Source organism: Penicillium longicatenatum (assembly GCF_028827895.1).
Source record: "Penicillium longicatenatum strain IBT 33135 chromosome Unknown contig_2_segment0_segment0, whole genome shotgun sequence".
NCBI lineage: Eukaryota > Fungi > Ascomycota > Eurotiomycetes > Eurotiales > Aspergillaceae > Penicillium > Penicillium longicatenatum.
Window position 1 is genome coordinate 3,009,350 of NW_026643120.1, and position 20,860 is coordinate 3,030,209.

General features: G+C 49.0%; 4 protein-coding genes across 4 annotated transcripts; 3 read left to right on the forward strand and 1 right to left on the reverse strand.

The window, feature by feature from the left end:
* Positions 1 to 9,441: 9,441 nt before the first annotated feature.
* Positions 9,442 to 13,408, forward strand: N7484_003642 (uncharacterized protein; the record flags this gene model as incomplete). The annotated part of the gene is made up of 5 exons (XM_057114062.1): positions 9,442 to 9,504; positions 10,457 to 10,733; positions 10,857 to 11,897; positions 12,354 to 13,049; positions 13,230 to 13,408. 5 exons carry the CDS (start codon positions 9,442 to 9,444, stop codon positions 13,406 to 13,408), a joined length of 2,256 nt encoding a protein of 751 aa, XP_056974202.1.
* Positions 13,409 to 14,382: 974 nt separating this feature from the next.
* On the forward strand, positions 14,383 to 16,317 carry bgt3 (uncharacterized protein; the record flags this gene model as incomplete). Its single annotated transcript, XM_057114063.1, has 1 exon — positions 14,383 to 16,317. The coding sequence occupies one exon, from the start codon at positions 14,383 to 14,385 to the stop codon at positions 16,315 to 16,317; it is 1,935 nt and encodes a 644-aa protein (XP_056974203.1).
* A 663-nt stretch (positions 16,318 to 16,980) lies between these two features.
* Positions 16,981 to 17,893, reverse strand: N7484_003644 (SRR1 family protein; the record flags this gene model as incomplete). The annotated part of the gene is made up of 2 exons (XM_057114064.1): positions 16,981 to 17,333; positions 17,395 to 17,893. The coding sequence occupies 2 exons, from the start codon at positions 17,891 to 17,893 to the stop codon at positions 16,981 to 16,983; spliced, it is 852 nt and encodes a 283-aa protein (XP_056974204.1).
* A 1,618-nt stretch (positions 17,894 to 19,511) lies between these two features.
* On the forward strand, positions 19,512 to 20,343 carry N7484_003645 (copper acquisition factor BIM1-like domain-containing protein; the record flags this gene model as incomplete). Its single annotated transcript, XM_057114065.1, has 3 exons — positions 19,512 to 19,719; positions 19,779 to 20,092; positions 20,143 to 20,343. 3 exons carry the CDS (start codon positions 19,512 to 19,514, stop codon positions 20,341 to 20,343), a joined length of 723 nt encoding a protein of 240 aa, XP_056974205.1.
* Between the last annotated feature and the right edge of the window lie 517 nt (positions 20,344 to 20,860).

Sequence of the window (20,860 nt, forward strand, 5' to 3'; positions counted from 1 at the left end):
TAGGAAATTGTCCCAAAAGGGGGCGAGAGCCCCCGGGGCACATACGTCAGAAATAGAAGTAAACACAAGATACATTACCAAGAAACTTCTTTTCAAAGGACACGCATACAGAACGCGCAAAATTAGAAAGGGAAATTGAAACGCAAAAGTAAATTGCATTTTGGAACCGGGGGTACATCGCATTGCGCGAGGACTGCAGGTTCTAGATCCTCGACAGGCGCCACAGAAACAGCAAACAAAAAGCTGCATCGCGCCGAGGGCGATCATCATACGGAGTGGAATGTGCATGTACGGAGGAGCTTGTTCCGCTTACAGGCATGACCTTCGATATTAGGAAATAGTTGGGTTGTTCTTGTTCAGCTAGAATTGTAGCAGCGTATGTCAATTCCTCCTCAGACGAGGGAGGCTTTGTACTCTGTAATTTATCGAGATTGAATGGTATTTCTGATTTTCATCTGATCATCTACTTGACTTTTCCAGTATGGAAGGATCCATTGTTGGCTGGATGGCGTTACATCGAGGCACGCAGGGCTGGAAATCCATGTCCGGAAATCCATGTCCAATCTTAGTTGGCTCCAAACTTTATGTATCTCTTTCACCTGGGTGATTTGCATGCCATGTGCGTGGTTTCTAATCTAATAATCCTTGTTCACATTAGCTGCGCGTTATACGGGCCTGGGGAAGAGCTGTATCCTGTTATTCTCCGCCCTCCTTGCCTATCTGAGATGAATAGAACGCCTAAAAGAGATTTTGAATAATCAGACCATAGGAAGTATCTGGATGTTCAAGTTTTAGTTTCCCTTTTTCTAATTGAAATTAATGATACGTTCTCTGTACCCGTAATTGCAACCCTCCACAAATATCCCACCTATCCCAACAACCAACCCATTGGATGACACTAACGGAATGTGGGACGGGGTAATTACTTGGCCACAATGATCACCAGCTCGGTTCAATCCAATCCCCCAGTCCTATTCTGGTATATGCTATGTGCAGCGGGGAGAGACCGGAATATCTCCCCGGGAATAGCCAGACCTGGTATCCGTCCGTTGTGGCTGCGGTGCCGGACGATCTTGACGGAGATCAAAGTAAATGGCGCATGCTCGATTCTTTCTGCCTTGAGCTTGCAGTTGCAGCACTGTGCGTGACTTGTTTGTATTGTCTGAGTAATAGTAATGCTTCAGCGATTATGATTCGTCTTTCGTTTCCTTGGTCTCTTTCTTTGACTCCTGTCTATCTTGACCCCTCTAACAGCTAAACACATATATGTACCAAGGCCTTCATGAAACAAATGATTGGCACAGAGTGTCCGTCGCTATCCCTGCCTCATTCGTCATTACTACTCGGCAAATTAAAACGTCGGCTGTTGAGACAAGGATAGACCAGGACGTTTTCCAGTAGCGTGTGACATGCGACGCAACGTACTGTAGTCTATCCATTGTAATGAAGCTATGTTCTGTGATTCATGTGTGATTGTGATTGTGACTCTGCCCTCGCGTTGCAATCAATTTGAACGACTCAGCCTTGGAGGGCTTGGAGGCCCCCAAATCCCACTCCAACGCCCATATAATGAACCTCATTGGATAAGGTTTCCTAGGCAATTTTGTATCTCGGCTGTTGATACTGCTTTCTGATTATGTGTACGATAATAGGGCTCGGGACTATACGAAGTTGGTACAAGCGTACAGTACAATACTGTTATACACTAATGTGATTGGAAGCGCAATTTTGCCGGCCCCAGCATTTGTACAATACAGTCATTCAGACGGAAAATAAAAAAAAAACGAAGAGGGCATTACTGCCTGAATGTCTCATTTTGATCGTGTGGATATAGAATAGATTGGAGAAATTCCGATTTCAAGTTTGTTTATCTATTTCTGGGTTGCGAGAGACGCAACTGGAACCTCTGCAGCTTAGCGAGTCTCAAAATGATTTGGTGTGCTGGCGTTGCGTATTCCTGAGATCAGAGGCGTTCTCTTCGGGGCCTTCTCTTTGACACAACTTATATTAAAATTGTATCATCGAGCAGTATCTTGGTACCTCAACCGGATCGCGATTCGTGGATATGCCCCTTGATTTATCTATCGGGTCGGTGTGTCATGGTTGTTCTTGTGAAGGATACTGAAGGATTCTCACGAAGTATAATGGGCCCGTACTATTGACAGGTATACTTGCAAGAAAAAGCGCCCAAGTGAGATGCCAGCCAAAATCCGGTTCTTTTCGTTCTGTGGCAAGGCGGAATCGGAAAATGATCGACACGAGCACATGTGGTTCGATGCTGGGTTACCCCCTGCGTCCGCCTTTTAATGTGTTCTTGATGTCATTCACGGGAGCGGTGGAGGAAGACACGCTACTGGTTGGTGCATGTATAGGGAATGGGTTAGTTACGACTACATCTACCAAGTAAATCCGGATCAGTCCTGTCATCCGGCGCTACTGTGTTACATTCCGTGGGTAGCAAATGGCGCTTAGGTGTTGAGAATTCCAAATACAAATCCAGTTGGGATTATGATAGTGACGGTTAATTTTTCCAAGGTTTCAGTCTCTCTGATTAGTTGGCTTATACGTTCGTTCGCTTAGATATTGATCGACCAAGTACATATAGTGTAATAGGCAAGAACGGTGAGCGTTTAGCGCATCTCGCCAATCCAGCCTGCAGGGATCAGCCCTCGGATTACCATTTCTTGTCTAAGGCTGAATTTCTACTCATCAACTCCCCTCACAGGTGCAGAGATTCTGAAACAACTTGCTAGCTCCGGGCCACGCGACCGCCACTGCAGGTTTAACGCCTCCCGCTAGTCGATAGCTCACAAGTACGGTTTGCATACGAACTGACTCCTCGCTGACAGCGCTCTGATGCAATCGTGATGAGGAAAAGAGTATCGGTGTGTTGCCTTCCCGAAAATGAACAATAGAAATTCGCCGATAACGGTGTACAGTATGCCATGCGATGCGGTCTTGGTTAAGTACACGCACTTCCTTCCCGTAGACACGTCTGATTATCACTTCCCTCCTGGGTCGGTGCACATTAACTCCGGAGCACTCTGTTCCCGCAACTTTCAGAGCCGGAGAAACGCAAGAATTATTGATGTCGTAGATTTGTTTGCTTCGGTACGTAGTGGAGAGATCCATGGAGCTGCCCGTGGAGCCCCGGAGACGGATGGTGGGGCCGAAGCCCCGAGTTCTGATTCTCTTTGTCTTCCCGTTGGCTAAGTGCAAGCTCCGTACAAGATGGACTGTAGCTGGGGGTGCATTACTAAAAAAAAAAAATAAAAAGAAAGAGATTACACAAACAAGATAGGGCAAAGATCAAATCTGGGCCCCAAAAACAAGGCCGGCTTGCGCGTCCACTCGGGCAGAGCCGCCTACAGCAGGAACGAAATGAGAACCACGAGACAAAGAAAAGAGAATCCACATCGATCGCGGAAAAGTGGACTTGCCCCCCGTTCCATCACCATCACTAGCACAACTCCATAACAGTAAGGACTAGTTTAGCCGGGAACTCTGTCTGCCTAGACGATCCGCAAGACAATCTGTCGAGGCCACCAATCGAACTTGAGTTGGTCATTCTCGCCCCTTGTTCGGCCCATCGCCTCTTTTTCCACCCCTTTACCCCACCTCCGAACTCCGAGCCTTCCCTCAATAAAAGGAAAAAAAAACTCAATCCCGCAAAAAAACCGTTGGCGCCTCCCGAGGCAGATCCCTACCTACTAGACAGGGTGGTCGGTATTTCCGTGTGTTCAAGCGTTCAAACAGACCAGGGTATGACAACTTTAATCCCACACACCGTGGTCGGAGATATAGATCTACGAACTAGTTTCGAAGCGTCGCATTTATGGAGGACAAAAAGTAGGTAGCGAGACTATAGTGGAAGCTTCCAATTCTTAATGTGAATTTTTAAATTTTTGCCCCCCTCATTCTAACTCCCTTTGTGAGGATAAACTGAACTACTCCCGAATGGCGTTGACTGCATCCATGGTCTGGGCACATACAGACCTAGACAACCCTATCTTCGCCGAGGTTTTACTCGCCTCGCCGAAAGTGGTACTTTCCAAGTACTTACTCCGCCGGCGCCAATGGCAGATAGATTCGAATGCTGGCTTTCGGGGGCTTAAGACCGTGTACTATACCATATCACTATCGTCGGCGCTCGGGGACGCGCGACTGCGGGATTACGACGTTGTGGCTCAAGCAATTTCCTCATGCGAGCCACCGTTGGCGCCAAGCGAAGCACAAAGTGCTCTCGAGTGTCGACATTTAGATCCGTCCACTGTGCAGATGGCAGCTAACGTGGCCCCCACAGACCTCGGGGCTCCTGTGTCTCAATTTGTCTTTAATTCAACTTTATTTTTATATTGTTTTACATCATTTGACGGGGAGTACGTAAACGTATTCTAGCCGAAATGAAGTGGGTTCAAGCAGAACATCTAATAAAAATGCTCTGTCAAGTCGTCCATACGGTACAGCTCCAAAGCCACGATCTGCACGCAGCAAGGGCGGGTCCCGGGCCCCCTAGTTCAACGTGGCCCGTGTTTCCGCTGTGGGAACTGGATGTGCATCGAAAAGTCAAAAGTCAAAATCTGAATCTGAGTCCGAGTCTGAATCAAAAACCCAGAGTCAATCAAACATCAAACGGAGTAAAATGATTTGCCAAGTGGAGATGCAGGGCAGAGGAGATTCAAGAAATCACATCGTAGAAGCTAAGGGCCCGGGAGCCCATAACGGGGGCCAATACCAAAAGATCGCGGAGTACATCCCCGTTATCACCAAAGCTTGCGAGACCGTTCGACACTGCACTGCTTTTTCTCTATTTTTTTTTTCTTTTTTCTGTTTGCTTTTGCTTTCTCCGACGGTTCCCCTTCTAGGAAAGAGTCGATCCTTAAATGAAGAAACGGTGGCGTCGCGGACGCCCCGGTCCCCGCTAGTGGCTTTTATTGTTGGCTGTTGGCTGTTGACTGCGCGTTTTTTTAGTACTCATCTTGTACATTGTGGAATCTAGCGTTGCTGCTTTATGGGGGGTGCAGGTCCGTACAGGACTAGAGCTGATACTGGCTTGCGCCAAAGTGGCCCCGATAGAAAGACCCATATTCAAACGGTGCTACGGTGCGCACAGGCCATTTGTGGTCTTTGGTGGCTGTTTTGGTTTGTTACATGACGTATTAGTATTTATGGGTCGTCGTGAGAGAATGCCGATCGTTTTGTGATGTTTTATCTTTATACGGAGGATCCGGTACAACCTGCTCCGTTCGGGACATCCATGGATGTTTCCAAGGTTTCTAGACTTGAGTTTCACTTTTCACTTTGGAAATTGGCTTTTCGCTTTGGCTTTGGCTTTGGTTTTAGCTTTAACTTTTTAGTTTGAGTTTTTCTTTCATCGGCACATGGTTGAAAGCGAGGGAAGTAGGGGCGACGTATTGTCAAGCAGGCTGAGCTAATGCCGACCCTGGCTTAGTCCACTCTCTGCTTACGATGGACCAACGTCTCTTACCAGTCGATCCGGGGACCGGTAGTGGCACCCTTAGCAGTGCGAATCGAGGAGCTGGATCTCGGTTGATCAGCTCAGGGGTGCTTTGGTGGTACGGGAGTCTTTCCCCCCCCCCCCCCCCCCCCCCCGCTCGTCTATCATAGTTCGCCGATGTTCCCGTACGACGTTTTCTGGAACCGTACGACAAGAGTGAGCATGTGCTACAGTAAGACTCGGACGGGTATCTTTCCCTTGCGCGGGCATCTCTGCGACTGGCTTTTCGCACTGTTTCTCATTAATGGCATCGTTTTGTTCCACCGTATACTTTATCGGGTAACCCGTTGAAGGACGCGTGGTGGGGCGGTTTTCTATCACAATTTCCCTCCACCCGAGGCTAGGATGATCATTCCACTAGTATAACAAGATCGTCTCCAGGGGAGATTCGCAAAAATAAATAATTAAATAGAAAATACACTCCCGTAATGATCTCATTTTCAAGGCCATGAAATTCTAGAGCTGTGTACTGAGTGGGACCGAAGCGGGTACAAACTTACCGCGGACAGTCGCGGACTCCAGCGCCCTGCATCGATCACAGGTGAATACCAATGACGACACCGACTTCAAATGGCACCGTCTCCCTCCGGCCCACGGCTACAGGGGAAGAAGAAGAAAATTCAATGGGAAAAGAAAAACAGAACGAAAAAAAAATAAGAAAAAGTAAAAAGAAACGAACAGAAAAAAAGGGAGGCTGGGTCATGCACCCGGGCTAGTTTAGCCCCAACCTTCAGCCCTTGAGTTCCTGGCCATAGCTCTCCAGACTAAACAGCACGAGTCAAGTCCCCGCGAGCACATTACTAGGCCGCGATTGAGTGACCATCATTGGACGAAGTGTAGAAACCCACTAACTACCCTTAGCTTTGAATGGCTGCGATTACGACACATCCGAAAGCTAACCTGGTTCTGGAAGCCCTTAGCTACCACCTCGAAACAAATGAAACCAAGCCCCTCCTCGGCCGATGTGCTCCGTCACTTTTCGAATGCAATGCACAGTGGCTGCGCAATGCGCGACCAGAGAGATCATCGGCATGCTGGACTTCCTGTTCGGTCCACCTTGAGCCTCAGAAGCCGATTATCCGCTTAGAGGCCTGGCCAGACTAGCCACTAGAGAATGGACCGGGACTAGTAAGATTAAAGATTTGCTACTTGTCCCCCCCCCCATCGGGCTGATAGAACTTGGTGAACTAATCCGACAGGTACGGCCGTATATCTGAGCATCATTTGATGATAATGATCGTAATATGTAATTAAGAAGAAAAATTAAATGTGAATCCTGAAATGGCGAGCCATCATGGGCTCCACACCTCCCGTCCACCAGGGAAGCTTTTCGTTGTGTCTGCATGTGGTTTGGTTAGGTCTTAGTTCTTCCAGTCTGTCGCATGGTCCAGATGTCACCATGGTGAAGGTTCTCAGGTGTCGTGCGTCAACGTGCCGATTATAGACCGTCGGGGCTGGAGAATGGCTTTACAAATTGCTTCATCGTTTTTTTTTTTTTTCTCCCTCCCCTCGAACTACTTGACCAAGTGCCAAGAGCCACTACGAGGGAAGGCTAATACAGTATAGGTTTAGGGGCGAACCCGGGTGGAGGCCCGCATCGGGGGAAGCGTGGAGGCCGTAAGGTTTCATTGGTGCAGCTTTGACTTGGACTGATGGCCTTTTTGGTTTTCTTTATTTTTTTTCTTTTTCTTTTCTTTTAGTCTTACTTCTGATTTTTGCCCCTGTGGTGCGGGAAATTCGCTTAGCCCAGAAATGCGCGCGTTAGCATATGGGGGCCATGCAACTGCCCGTGATGAACCAAATGTTGGTTCGCCGGATGATCAGCGGCTGTTGTTGGTTAGGCTGAAAAAAGGAAATGGAAAAAAATGTGGAAAAAAAAAAATAATGGCAATCGTCATCAAAAGACAAAGAAACGAAGGTCTTCGTTACACCTCCACGAACGCAAAGGGTGATGGGCGGCCGTTAGGGTGTTTCGAGTTTATTTAGACGGGTCCGCCGAGGGAGTCGGGAATCTGGATCTCATTTGAAGGGGAAGTGGGGGGGAGACAAGGCAAGATTGGGCCGTGGAAACAAAGGCTGATGCGCTTCTCCAGTCAGATCGTGTGTGTAACCTCTGTTAGTTCCAATTTAGCAATCTCCCCGTCGATCTCCCTTCGATATACTCCGAGCCCCCCGAGTAAATCGCTCAGCCCAGTACCTGAAACTGGTCTCTGCACGATCCGGGCAACGTCAGGCTTCTCTCTGTCTCCACCTAATCTTCATCTTCTAGACCGCGGTTTTTTTTTCCTTTTCCTTCTTTTCTTTTTTTTTTTTTTTTTTTTTCCCTTTTTTTTTTTTTTTTAAGCCCGTTGGCCGTTCGATCTGCCCCTCCCTTCCTAACGTCATACCCACAAACAGGCCCTACTGTACATCCACCTTGTTACATGTATGTAAACTATTTGCCTTCCCCTTGGTCAATTTTGCTATAGTGGAGTTTAAATTCTGGAAGATCTGTTAGTTTTCTCATGTAATGCCTAAGTAAAGTTCTTTTTGTTATTTCCACTTGTTTCCTTATTTGCTTTCTCCATCGGTATTGCACCAAAACCAGTAAAACCGCGGAACGGAGCAGCTAGGCGAATCCTGTGCCGGAAAATCCAGTTCGCAATCTCTTCCCCTCTCTCCGAGGAATAATCAGAACTCGAGGGAATAACGTCACTCGGTCTTTGTTCAGCGTTGCTCTCATCATGTTAGCCCCTCCCCATGACAGCCAATCATGACTGTGTGACAATCAAGATGCGGTTCTTTGTTTTAATTCATGGACGTATCATGATGTCTCCTCCCCTTCCGAGGAACCGTTCTTGACCAGGAAATCATAGATTGATGAAAATAGCAAGAGGGGCGATATCTTGACCGTTGGAAAATCCAGGCGATACATTAGATCAAAGAAATGCCGTGGATCCATCATGAAAGAGATATGCAGTCATTCTGCTTCTTCCTGTCCCCACCAAGCCCACTGCCCACGCACTAGGTGACATTAGGATGTTGTTCAAACATACATAATTGGGTAATAATACCTTTTGTAGCCCCCAAAATATCGAAAATGAAAATTAAAATCAAAATTAATTGATAGAACAGAGAGAAAACACTGTCTCCACGCACTCCCTACCCTCTACGGTATACTGCATACTGCATATCATTCCCCCTTCCCATTATTCTTTTTGATTTTTTTCTTTATGGCGTTTAAATCTGCTTCTCATCTCGGCTAGTCTAATGATATTTAATTTCAACTGAGGCTCGGATGTTTACCGGAGTCTCTCGAGTCTCTTAATCTCCCTCCTGCAACCACCCTAGTCATTATTACACCACGTTCCCGCTAGTGACAAGCCCATTCTGATACCTTCTGGTCCATGGTTGCTCTCTATCTCCACAGGTAAAACGATCTGATTTTTTTTGTTTTTTGTTTTTTTTTTTCTTCTTTTCTATATCTTTTTTTCTTTTTTCTTTTTCCCTTTTTTCTAGTTTTGTTTTACAGTATTATTTTCCATTTATTATCCATTTTCGATTTATCTCTTCGTGGGTTTAATTTAGAAGACGCTACCTGATCCCCAAGGATGGGGCCTTATGGGTACAGCTAAATAAACGACCCTGGACCCTCGTTACCACTCCAAACCCAGCATCGTTCAACATCGTGCCCTGAACCCCACCCCAGTCAAGAGGCTACTAGCCGTGTGTCGCGCAGACCGTTTTAGCCTCAGGCCCTCGGGATCTACCATATCCCGCCTTTTCTCAATTGACATCTCTCCGCGCGTTTCTTCCCTCGCGCGCCAAACCCTCACATCCTAGCTCTTTTCTTTTCCGCTTGTCTGACAGTCCTCCTCCCGCTTATTGTCTCGCTGCATTGGCTTCATATCCCAGACCATCAGAGAGGTCTTTTCGTGACCGGCATGGTACAGACTGACCGAGGTCCCCCGGTGTCAAAATACAAGGAAGAGCCGGTTGATGATCCTGTAAGTACTCGACTGGTTAACTTTCTTTCTTGTCGCAACCCCGGTTGTAGAGTGCATTGGAGCTACACCTTCTTTTGCTGGCTTTCCTTTTTACTTCAATATCATTCCGATCTTTTCTGGCACTTTTCTTTTCTTTCTTTTGATATTGCCGTCATGCTGCGAACTTCACACCTGGACACGGGGAAGGGCCTCCCACCATGACAGACCGCATATTCAACAATTCACCCGGGTCAAGAGCTTGCCTTGATGGGGCTCAGAAATCGTCAAAGAAGTTTCCGATGATCAGACTCGAGGCTGCCATCTGACGCGATGACATTAATATGACCAATACGGCTGAATTGAGTCTTGTGAGAGAAAGCCGAGAGATTTGACTATCTTGGTAGCTGTATGAGGCAGCCCATCAGAGAATCTGATGCCACGGGATTTTTCTGCAGAAGGGGGCGAAGCTCGTGGAACAAGAAAAATAAATCGAAACGCCTCTTCTCAGCACTATGAAAGCCACATCGCCGAGTCCGTGTAGCGGCAAAGCACCATTTACATGGAAAAACAACGAGGCTGGAGTGCATTGATCCTCGGAAGAAATGAACCACTGGCAGTGTCAAGCCAGCCCCAGCGCTACACAGAACCGTGGTTTTCTTTGGCCCTGGACGAGCTCATCCTGGTTCAACCCTGGCCATTTGTTACGCACCTGAGCCCATCCCTGCTCCAGGCATCGTTCATCCGTGGCAACTTTCCCCTCCCTCTCTTCTATGACCAAGGAGCCTCTGACCCTTTGGAGTGATTCAAATCCCCGCGCATATGTCGTCACTTTGTCCGGACGATCTGGCTGTGTTCTCAAGACTTCCTTCTGTTCTTCCACGTTCTTAGGTCGTTGTACAACCCGCTTGCTCGAACACTTCTCGCAGCTTTGGGATATTCATGCCTACCCAGTCACTGATATCGCCCTTTACAGTTTCGACACAGCAACCAGGCGCATCTATCTCAGCACCATCCGGTGCAAGCATCCAGGTCAGATCTAGCGCCATTGTCACTGAAACAAGACCCAGTCTCGCCTGCACAGACGACTATTTCTCTGCCCACAAGCACATATCCTCCGCCTCACTCTCTGGGAAACGGCATCCTGCACTCTCACAGCTCCTACGGGCCCCCAACCCAGGAATCGCCGTATTATACCACCCACCCGTCTTTATATACAACAGCAACTGCTCCCGCGCAGTATTCTTCCAGTGGTAAGCAACGAGTGTTTTCTAGGTTGTGTCTGAGTGCTGGTCGATCTCACGCGTGGCCGGAGCGTCCTCGGGCTAGCTGCCGCCTGGATTACTACGGACTCCCGGCTGATCTGTGAGATATAGGGCCATCTGACCTCATGGCAACCACCGCTCAAATGCAGAGACCTCCTTACCCTCCAATGTATCACACTCCTCAATCCAACTCCCCAGCTTCTGTAGCGTCACAGCCGCATGATCAGCATGGCCGCAACATCTACACACAGTCGCCTCAAATGCCGCCACAGATGTACGGATATCAGCAATACTCTCCAATGAACCCCGTCCAACCGTCGTATGCGACTCACCCATCACCGCAGTCACACACGATCACATCAGGGTCTATGATGATGCCTCCTCAGACGAGTACCGCACAGATGTCTCCTCATCAACCATCACATACTCCCAATACAGCTTTATCCAGCAGCCCGGTCATGAAGATGGATTCGGCTCCACAGCCAGCACCTTCCCAACGAACAATGATAAACCCTAACGCCACCAGTACAGGCGTTTCAGCAGGAACTCATCAGGCACCGGCCCTCGGAACAAGCTCGACCGCAGCACCAGGCCCCATTCCCGCCACCACCCCGCTTGTTGTACGACAGGACAGCAACGGAGTCCAGTGGATAGCATTCGAGTACAGCCGAGACCGGGTCAAGATGGAATACACGATCCGCTGTGACGTGGAATCCGTGATCGTGGATGACCTCAGCCAAGACTTCAAAACTGAGAACTGTGTCTACCCCCGCGCATGCTGCAGCAAAGACCAATACCGTGGGAATCGACTGGTCTACGAGACCGAATGCAATGCCGTTGGTTGGGCATTAGCCGAGTTGAACCCCGCATTGAGAGGAAAACGAGGCCTTATCCAGCGGGCCGTGGATAGTTGGCGGAATAGCAACCAAGATCCTCGGTTGCGCAGCAGACGAGTGCGCCGTCAGCATAAGCAGCATCGTCGGCAGTCGGTGCAGCCTGCTACTCCCCATATGCCTCCTGCTGGGCCTGTTGGCCATGGAATGTCGGGTGCCAACTCCGGCCAGCGCGCTAGTATTGGACCTTTGATGGGTCCGCCTATGACACATCATCATGCTCAACCGGACGACAGCCCAAAGATGGAGGAAGTCAGCGGTATGTTTCACCAGATCTGATGCGAATTGTTCCGTTGTCGATGTTTCTTTTGCAGCACGCGCGGCGAGGTTTTGGGTTTTACTTGTATTTTCTTTTCTTTTTCCCCCTTTCTTCTTCACTTCTTGGAGCTTGACGGAGCTTGACGGAGCCTGCCTATTGAAATATGATTGTATGTGTGTCTATTTGGGAGTCATGTGTTGAATTTGCATACTGGTTGCTGTACGAGAGTTGTTCTGGGATTGTTGTACCAGTTTGGTCAGGATCTGGATCTGCTTTGATTGGTTTCTCTTTTCTTTCCTTTTCTTGTTATTCCATACCCTTGTGTCTTTTTGCTTATCATTTGATGCCGCCGCGCCGCTTGCTTTGTCTTCTTTCTTTGGGACTTGAGAAACCCTTCCCTGCATGCAGTACAGCGTAGGCTAATATCTCCACTTGTTCTTTCCCCCCGTTCTATAGGCACCACAGACTACATCGGATCCCAGCGCTCCATTGATACAGGCCGCCTGCCCGCACCACTAGGTGCCACCGATATTCGACCAGCTCAGGTCTTTCATGATGCTCACACCATCCCATCAGCCACCAGCGCCAGCCCCTCCATGGCGCCTCTTCTGCGCGACAGTGGCCTCGGCTCTCTCAGCCGTCATCCAACCATAGCGACTTCGAGCCGGATGGCCACAGCCCAGGACCTCGATGATCAAAGTCCCACGAACGAGGACCTTTTCGGCCAGCTACCAGACGGCAAGCGCCGCACCTTCATCCTAGTCGAGGATCCACAGCGCGGCTCTCGCGTGCGCGTCAAGGTCGGCTTGGATAAAGTCAAGATGGATGAAATTCCAGATTCTTACCGCAAGAATAACGCCGTCTACCCGCGCACGTACTTCCCAACTCAAATGAAAGATGCGCCTCTGCTCGTCGATCCAAGCAAACGCTTCTTTGCCGACGATATCGAGCACACGGGTGACTCGGAAGACTCAACTATCGGCCGCACGACCGTCCCCGCACCTTCACTGGATGGCGAGAGAGGTATCGAAGTACCCAGACTGTCTCGCCGGCGCCACCGGAAAGAGGTCATGCTGAATGACCTCGCGTACCGGTTGAGTTGGAGCCAGAGCCGTGTTTTTGCGGGGCGAATGCTATTCTTGCAGCGATCGTGTAAGTTCTTCCCCTTTTTTTAGTTTGTTCGTTTTACGGAATACGAAAGACCAGATGTGTACATTCTTTTGCTGGTGCGGGTTCGCCCACGTGCCGGTGGCTAAAACACTGTCTCACTGGAACCCCGGAAACAATGTCCACTTGGACTCGATCGTTCTCAAGACTAACGATTTTTGAAAGTGGATGCCTATCGCAATAAAATGCGCACGAGTATGATTGCCGCTGGCCAAGAGCCTTCGGAGATTCCCAGGCATTTCGATACTCGTCGAGGAAAACGTCGGTTCTTAGAACGGGCCCGTCAGACGGAAAGTGATGCGCCGTCCGCTGCACAGTGCAGTGCAGAGGAAGTGGAGGGTTAGCTCTTGGGATTTATTATTCTCTATTTTTTATTCATTATTCTTTATTGTCTAATCTCTTTGGCGACTGTTCTTTATGACTTGATGTGTCCCAGTTATGAAGGGTGCAAAACACGAAAACAAGGGTTGGGACTGGAATGGATTTGCACGGCGCAGGGATTGGGTCCACGGTCATGGATTAACGAGATCACGGCAATTTTATGTCTTTCTTTCCTCCTGTCTTATTTTCCTTGCCACGATCGTTAGGGGATTCTCACCCGAGGATTATTCCAGATATACCAATTCGACTAAGCTTAGACATAAGCAGTGTGCACCAAAAATAGGAAAAGGGACTCGGACCCACTGACCCGCAGTTCCACATTGACAGGACCCTTATGAATGCAGGACCCTGAGTCCCTAGTTTGGCATAGAATCGTGGAATTATTGTAAAATGAATTCTCCGTAACCTTCGTCAATTTCTCTTCTCTTTCTATTCATTTCCGATTCTCCAGTGCCATCATCGCTGTGCTACGCTTCAAGTGATAGCGGGGCGTTGTATCCGTTGTCCGGGTCACCACGCGCTTGTTGACAACTTTATTTCTGTAGACCCTTTCTCCCCACTTGGACACTTGGAGAATCTTGGATTCCTGAACCTTTGTTTTTCTTTCTACGATCCGGCCTTCTAAAGTCTTACCTGTCACACCACAGCCTACCAGTCGGGCCTAACACCGCACTGCCCTCATTCGGTGAACCGTGGATCCTGCCTTCAGCAGGCGATGCCTGTCTAATCGTCTCTTTCTGTCCCGGAACAATCCCGCTCACCAACCTCTCCCTGACCACTAGACGATTCGAGGTCTCGCGTACAAAGGTTCTTTCTACGATCATAATCACACAAACCATCGGCATTTACACCCACATCATATCGAACTCAGCCTCAGCCTCAAATCCCTTGCAGCTTACATCCACCAAAATCCACAACCTGTCACAACAAACCCAAAATGGATCGCTCCAACTCAGACATCCCTGAGCCTCCTCGCAGGTATTCCCAACCAGACCGACAGGACTCCTCCGTAACACCAGGCGTCGATAACCTCGGTCCTAACTCCATAGGCGGCGGAATCAGCGGTATAGCACTCGGAATCGCAAATACGCACGATCGCCAGAGCGGTATCGACGCGGTCCGCGGTGTGGGTATGGATTACCAGCACGATGGATACACCGGTCCTGCAGAACGAGGCTTTCACACTACCGGCTCGGATAATCCCTATGTACCTGTATCGCCTACCTCCGGAGCGGGGTATGGAAGTGCTGAATCGTTTCGCACGGAATTGCAGCAGTATCCGTTTGGGTCGGGGTTGGGACTTGGCAATGCCGGTGCACCGCCAGCTATGCAGACGCCGCAACAGTCCAGTGTGCATTTGAGTGAGGCGCGGCGCAGCTTTTATGAAGGGTCTATTAAAGGAACGAGTGCGAGTGTACCAGCGCCTTATGGGGGGCCTGGGGGGATTGTTGGTGATGGACCTTATCAGAGGTCATCGCAGTACAGCGCTGGGGCGATGAGTCTGCCAGTTGACATTAATCCCGATGAAATTGCCGATGATGGGGATGATGAGTTTGTATCTGGGCCTAGGGCTATGGCAACCGGAGCCGGTGGTGCTGGGGCTAGCGCTGGAGGACATGGCGGCTTCTTTGGGGGGTTCTTTGGGATGGAGAAGGGTGCAGGTGTTTCTTATGATGCTGTACCTGGGGGTGGATTGGAGGCTGGACGGAGTGGGAAAAAGACGCTTGGTATGGAAGGACGGAAAAAGCGGGGGTTGATTGTTGGTGCGGTGCTTGGTTTGATTATTCTCGCCGCTATTATAGGTGGTGCTGTTGGTGGCACGCTTGGAAGTCGACATGCCGAGAAGTCTTCGAGCGGGGAGTCAGCATCCGACGATGAGAAAGACAATGGAGATCTGACCAAGGACTCAGCTGAGATCAAGGCGCTTTTGAAAAACAAGAATCTGCACAAGGTTTTCCCTGGCATGGACTACACGCCTTGGGGTGTACAATATCCACTTTGTCTGAAATATCCGCCTTCTCAGAACAACGTCACCCGCGACCTCGCGGTGCTGTCTCAGTTGACCAACAACGTCCGCTTGTACGGCACGGACTGCAATCAGACGGAGATGACTCTGGCGGCAATTGACAAACTTGGGTTGACTGACATGAAAGTTTGGCTTGGAGTGTGGATCGACTCAAATACCACGACAACTAAGCGCCAGCTCAATCAGTTGTATGACATCTTGGATGACACCAAGGATACCTCTATATTCAACGGCGTGATTGTTGGCAATGAGGCGCTGTACCGCGCCGGTACAGATAAGACATCGGCTGAAAAGAACCTCATCAGCTATATCACTGATGTGCGAGACGAGGTTAAGAAACGCAGCACCGATATGCTAATCGCCACTTCCGACCTTGGTGACAACTGGAATGCCCAGCTGGTGAGCGCCGTTGATGTTGTCATGTCCAATGTGCATCCTTTCTTCGCGGGTGTCAATGTCGACGTTGCCGCTGCTTGGACCTGGAGTTTCTGGCAGACTCACGATGTATCACTCACCAAGGGCACAAAGAAGAAACAAATTATCTCGGAAGTAGGCTGGCCCAGTGATGGAGGCAAAGATTGCGGAGAAAGCCCGACCTGCAATTCCGACACCCCGGGATCTGTCGCGAGCATTGATAACATGAACACATTCATGTCTGACTGGGTCTGCCAGGCTTTGGACAACGGCACCAACTACTTTTGGTTTGAGGCCTTTGACGAGCCGTGGAAGATCCAGTTTAACACCCCTGGTAAAGAGTGGGAAGACAAATGGGGTCTCATGGACTCGGCGCGCAAGATCAAACCTGGTCTTAAGATCCCCGATTGCGGAGGCAAGACCGCTTCTTAATGCCTACACCTCGTGTGTTATTCTCTGATGTTAATGAAACACTTGCATGCATATACGCCTCTTCTTATCATTTGCGTCGGTGTTCAGCAGTCATGCAACTTCTATTGACTCCGCCTTTCCTGGCGAGTTCTTGTTCTTTGGGGGGAAATGTTATTTCTACTTGCTGCATTCTCACCTTTTTTTGCGCCATTTCATATTTGATGCCCGGCGTTCTTGCATTCCATGCTATCGTATGAGGTTGACTTGTTGTCTTTTCGGAGGAATCTTCATGGAATATCAATAGTCAATATTCAATTATGTCGTGTTTGGGTTTCGTTAATGGGTTTGTGACGCTTGGGCAGGGTCAATGTACATACTGCGATTAATCTTGACACTTGTCTTTCGAATTCGATTGATTTGAGTTCGAATACGCAAATTCCTAAACTGTAAAAGTAATTCATGTAGTATTTTAATACCCTCGAGACTCATAAACATTCATAAATGCCAAGACTCATTCCATGCTCAATCAATGCTTTTGAATGCCAACGATGCAGTTATAACCGTACCTCCACCCGTCAATGTGGTGCGATGCAATAAGCCAAACAATCCCTCCAAAAACTCCCATACAATGCATACCCAATGAAATGCCATGTGCAATCACCCAACTGGAGCCACAAACAAACATCATGACTCCACCTCATCATTCTCCTCTTCCTCTCGGAAATAAAACCTCGTCATCCAAAAAGCATGCTCATTGCTGGCGAAGGGCTCCAAAGCCCTCGAGCTCATCTTTCCAACAAAAGTTTGAATAATTTCTGACTCCGTATTCTCCAGAGGTCCACCAAATACGAACCCTGGATTAGACGGGAGAACCAACTCAAGATGCTTTCTCTCTGCGCCAGGACAGAAGAGCAGCGTGTTACGCGTGACATTTTCAAAGCCAACGGGGTGCTCAACAACAGTGATCCCCATGTAATCCAAAAGAGCGCAGTCCAATTTATTGAAAACGGGGTCTTGCGCATAGACCGGAACAGAAGCTGGGATTTCAGTCAGCTCGGATGAACGTCAGAAGTAGACTGAAAGGAATCAAACACTCACAGCCAAGTCTCTTCTTAATCCTCTCCAGCGCAGCAAGCTGGTACATCGACACACTTCGTCGATCCACCCACCCATCCCGGAGGAACCCACTCGGACTCCCAAGTCCAATGCATACAATTCTATCCACGGCACCAAGACCAGAAAATTCATCCTGCGCTGATTGGACGCGTTCATCCAAGAATTTCTCCAATTTGTTCCAGGTCTCCGATCCAGTCCACGTATCTCGATGCGTAGCGTATTGCGCCTGCAAGGCCTCCAAGGTTAGTCGACCAGGAGCTTCGGCGGGGCTCAGTACAGGCCCCGACTCGATATCTTGTGCTGCCGTTGTGGCGCCGGTGCGATCTGAGCTTGAAGTACCTTTCTTCGGCCCTTTTGTCCCGCGCATTGTGCGCCGTGCGTTGCCTCCCGTCGTAACGTGGGTCCAGCCATCGTCGTCGGTGACTTGCAGACGTTTTTGTGTAAGTGGGTTCTGACGTTTTGTGCGCGTGGAATGCGGCATTGTGGGCGGTTTGGGTCCGAGATAGGAAGTAGGGGTTTTGAGGAGTCGGCTCTAGTAAGATTTGGAATTTGACGAGGTTTGATCGTATCTCATTTAGGTACATGGTGATTTACGATTATTCGATCCGAATTGAAGATTGACCGAAAAGTGGATGACTAAGCGGGGATAATTTCCAAGGTTGGGATGATGCACGAATTGAACTACAAGATGACTCACTTCCATCGTGCATGTGGGTAAACGTCGAGAGTATTCTAATACTCACGAAGAGCTTATTCTTACTACATGCAGAAATCTCATGCCCTTGCCTTGAACTGAATCGACAATGAGTTTAGGTGTTCTCCACTGCCTCCAGCGGGTGCTGCGTATGAACATCTAGATATCAAGCCCAGGGTTTTCTCTACCATTGCTTGGTTTTAATCTTGGAGGTCAGTCCTCAATGCAATGGCTCCGTTCAATATATTAGACTGGAGCAAGCTGTTCAAAAAGTATAGGTCGAAAACGAGAACCATAGAACTCTAATAACAGTGACCATAGACTCGGATAGGAAGCCCCACCAGAGGAATACTTAGAATCCAAATATAGCTGCTGATCCAAAGCTTGAGCATCAGGTCACATTTGAAGGTTAAGCGGGAGGAAAGGCGGGGTGGTATGCTTTCCTTGTCTCTGATGACTTGAAACCTTAAGACCTGGCTGGAGACGATTGAGTAGGGGCCTAAGTGATTCCGATATTGTGTGATAACCCAAGTTCTGAGCTCTGGTGTTCTCTCAAGCACTAATGCGTCTCATCACCTTGGAATCTTGGAAATCGACCTCCGGTTGAATCCTAGGGCTAAGATAATTGCCCTTATGCAGTTTCCCAATTACTCCGCTTTGAACTTCCTGCGACATCTGAGGTTTGTGATTGTGACTGGCCTAAATATCCCAAAATTGCCCCTGGGAACAGACGTTTAATATGCATCGGTCGCATTTAGTCTGCCCGCAACCCACTTTTAGCAAACTTGGGGTTGGTCGACACTGATCATTGCGGATCCCATGAACCGAACCGAGCTGCATCCGCAAGAATAAAAGTGCTAAAAGTGCTTGTCTGTGATAATAAACCCCCAACAATTCCATCACATATGTGCCCTGTAAGCGCCGAGCATCCACAGGCCAACCCCTCAGGAAACCCGTTAGCGTCTCCCCTCGGCGCTTCGAGCTGTAGCCTCTCCGCCAATCAGAGCGCTCCAATACCCTTCAAGTGATGGCACTTGCAGCAGGCCCGTGATGATCCTCAGCAGCCCTGCTCCACTGGACCAGTTAGAACCATTCACGGGTCGTGCAAGCTGCAGTAGCAGTCACACCTGGATCCTGCATCCTCACTCGTCGGCGGCAGCCATGTCTGCACTAGGAGCAATGCCCCTCAAAAAGAGACCGATCAGCCCTCGAAAATCTTCCTTGGCTTTGTGAGAATTTGTCTGCTGGATTGACGTTCATCTTTGCATTTACCAGCCTACTTCAGGTTTCATATTGCGAATAACTGGACCGGTTCCATTGCCTTCGCTTCCCACCTGTCGTGTCGCTTTTAGACTTTTGTTTCATCTTGAGCCTTCTTTAACGCTCATCTCACATAATTATCATCATGGCTCAGTTCTCGACATCTCGATGGGCTTCCCTTCTGGTCCTGCTGTGCGTGGGCCTGGCGAATGCCCACACTGTCATCACATACCCCGGATACCGAGGAAACAACCTTCACACCAATGGTACCGTCGCTGAATCTGAGGGTCTGGGTGTTGCTTACGAAAATGGCTCATACATCTACCCGTATGGCATGGAGTGGATTTATCCCTGTAAGGAAAACCGTTGATGCTCCGACCTGCAATAAGTCTGAACTAACGAACTGCTATAGGCGGTGGTATGCCCCGATCAACCAACCGTACTAAATGGCCCGTCCTGGGAGGTGCCGTTGCGGTCCAGCCTGGTTGGTTCCCCGGCCATTCGACTGCCCTGATCTATGTCAACATTGGTCTCGGCACGATCCCTGAGAACATGAGCCACCCGGTCGTCTCTCCCTTCCAGATCACCGGCCCGACCAACAATCCCTACCCGGGTACCTTCTGTCTGCCACAGGTTCCCTTGCCTGCGAACGTCAGCGTCAAGGTTGGTGACAATGCCACTATCCAAGTGGTTGAGACTGCAAAGCACGGTGCCGCACTATACAACGTATGTTCGTCCTAGCCCCGACAATACTTCTTCAACTAATTTCTTTGCAGTGTGTCGACATTACCTTCGCCGATGTTCATGACCCCGAGATTGAAAGTGTCACTCGGGACAACTGTTTCAACTCTACCGACCTTACATTCCAGTACATGTACACAACAGGTGGAATCAACGCGGCCCCGAGTCTGAAGCCTCATACACTGCTTGCCCTCGGACCGCTCCTGTTGGCGGCCGTCTTGGGCAGCTTCGTGTAGAGTTTTTGACCCTTTTTTTTTTTTTTTTGCTTGTTCAAACTGCATTTGCGCGCGTCTATGTTTATGACAATCATACCCTTTCCTTTTAATCTGCGATATGTCTAAAATTATTGATCTCGATGACCATGGCTTGCTTGCCCTGTGTTTTGCAGCGCTATGTCAACATTCTCTCACCTGTCTCTGGTGTTCCTTGGTGTTTTGGGTTTCTTTTCAATGATGTGGTGTTGAATATATCCACCTATCTATATCAATGAACAACCTTGATGGCTGATTTGGATCTTGTGTAGATGAATTCAATAGATCTCACCGTAGATCGTGGCCGGGTAAGCGGAAGTGTTGATTGCCGAATTTTACCGGAAGTTAATTTTCACGGTTTTATCTGCACCGGAGACCCCCATCTTGCGCTGGTGCTAAATATTGCCATTATTTGAGGTTATGGGGGCCAGTGGGGCTACTTAGGGTATCACTTCGGATGACAATCGATTTGCACTGTTCTGATTACTTTCGGTCCAACATT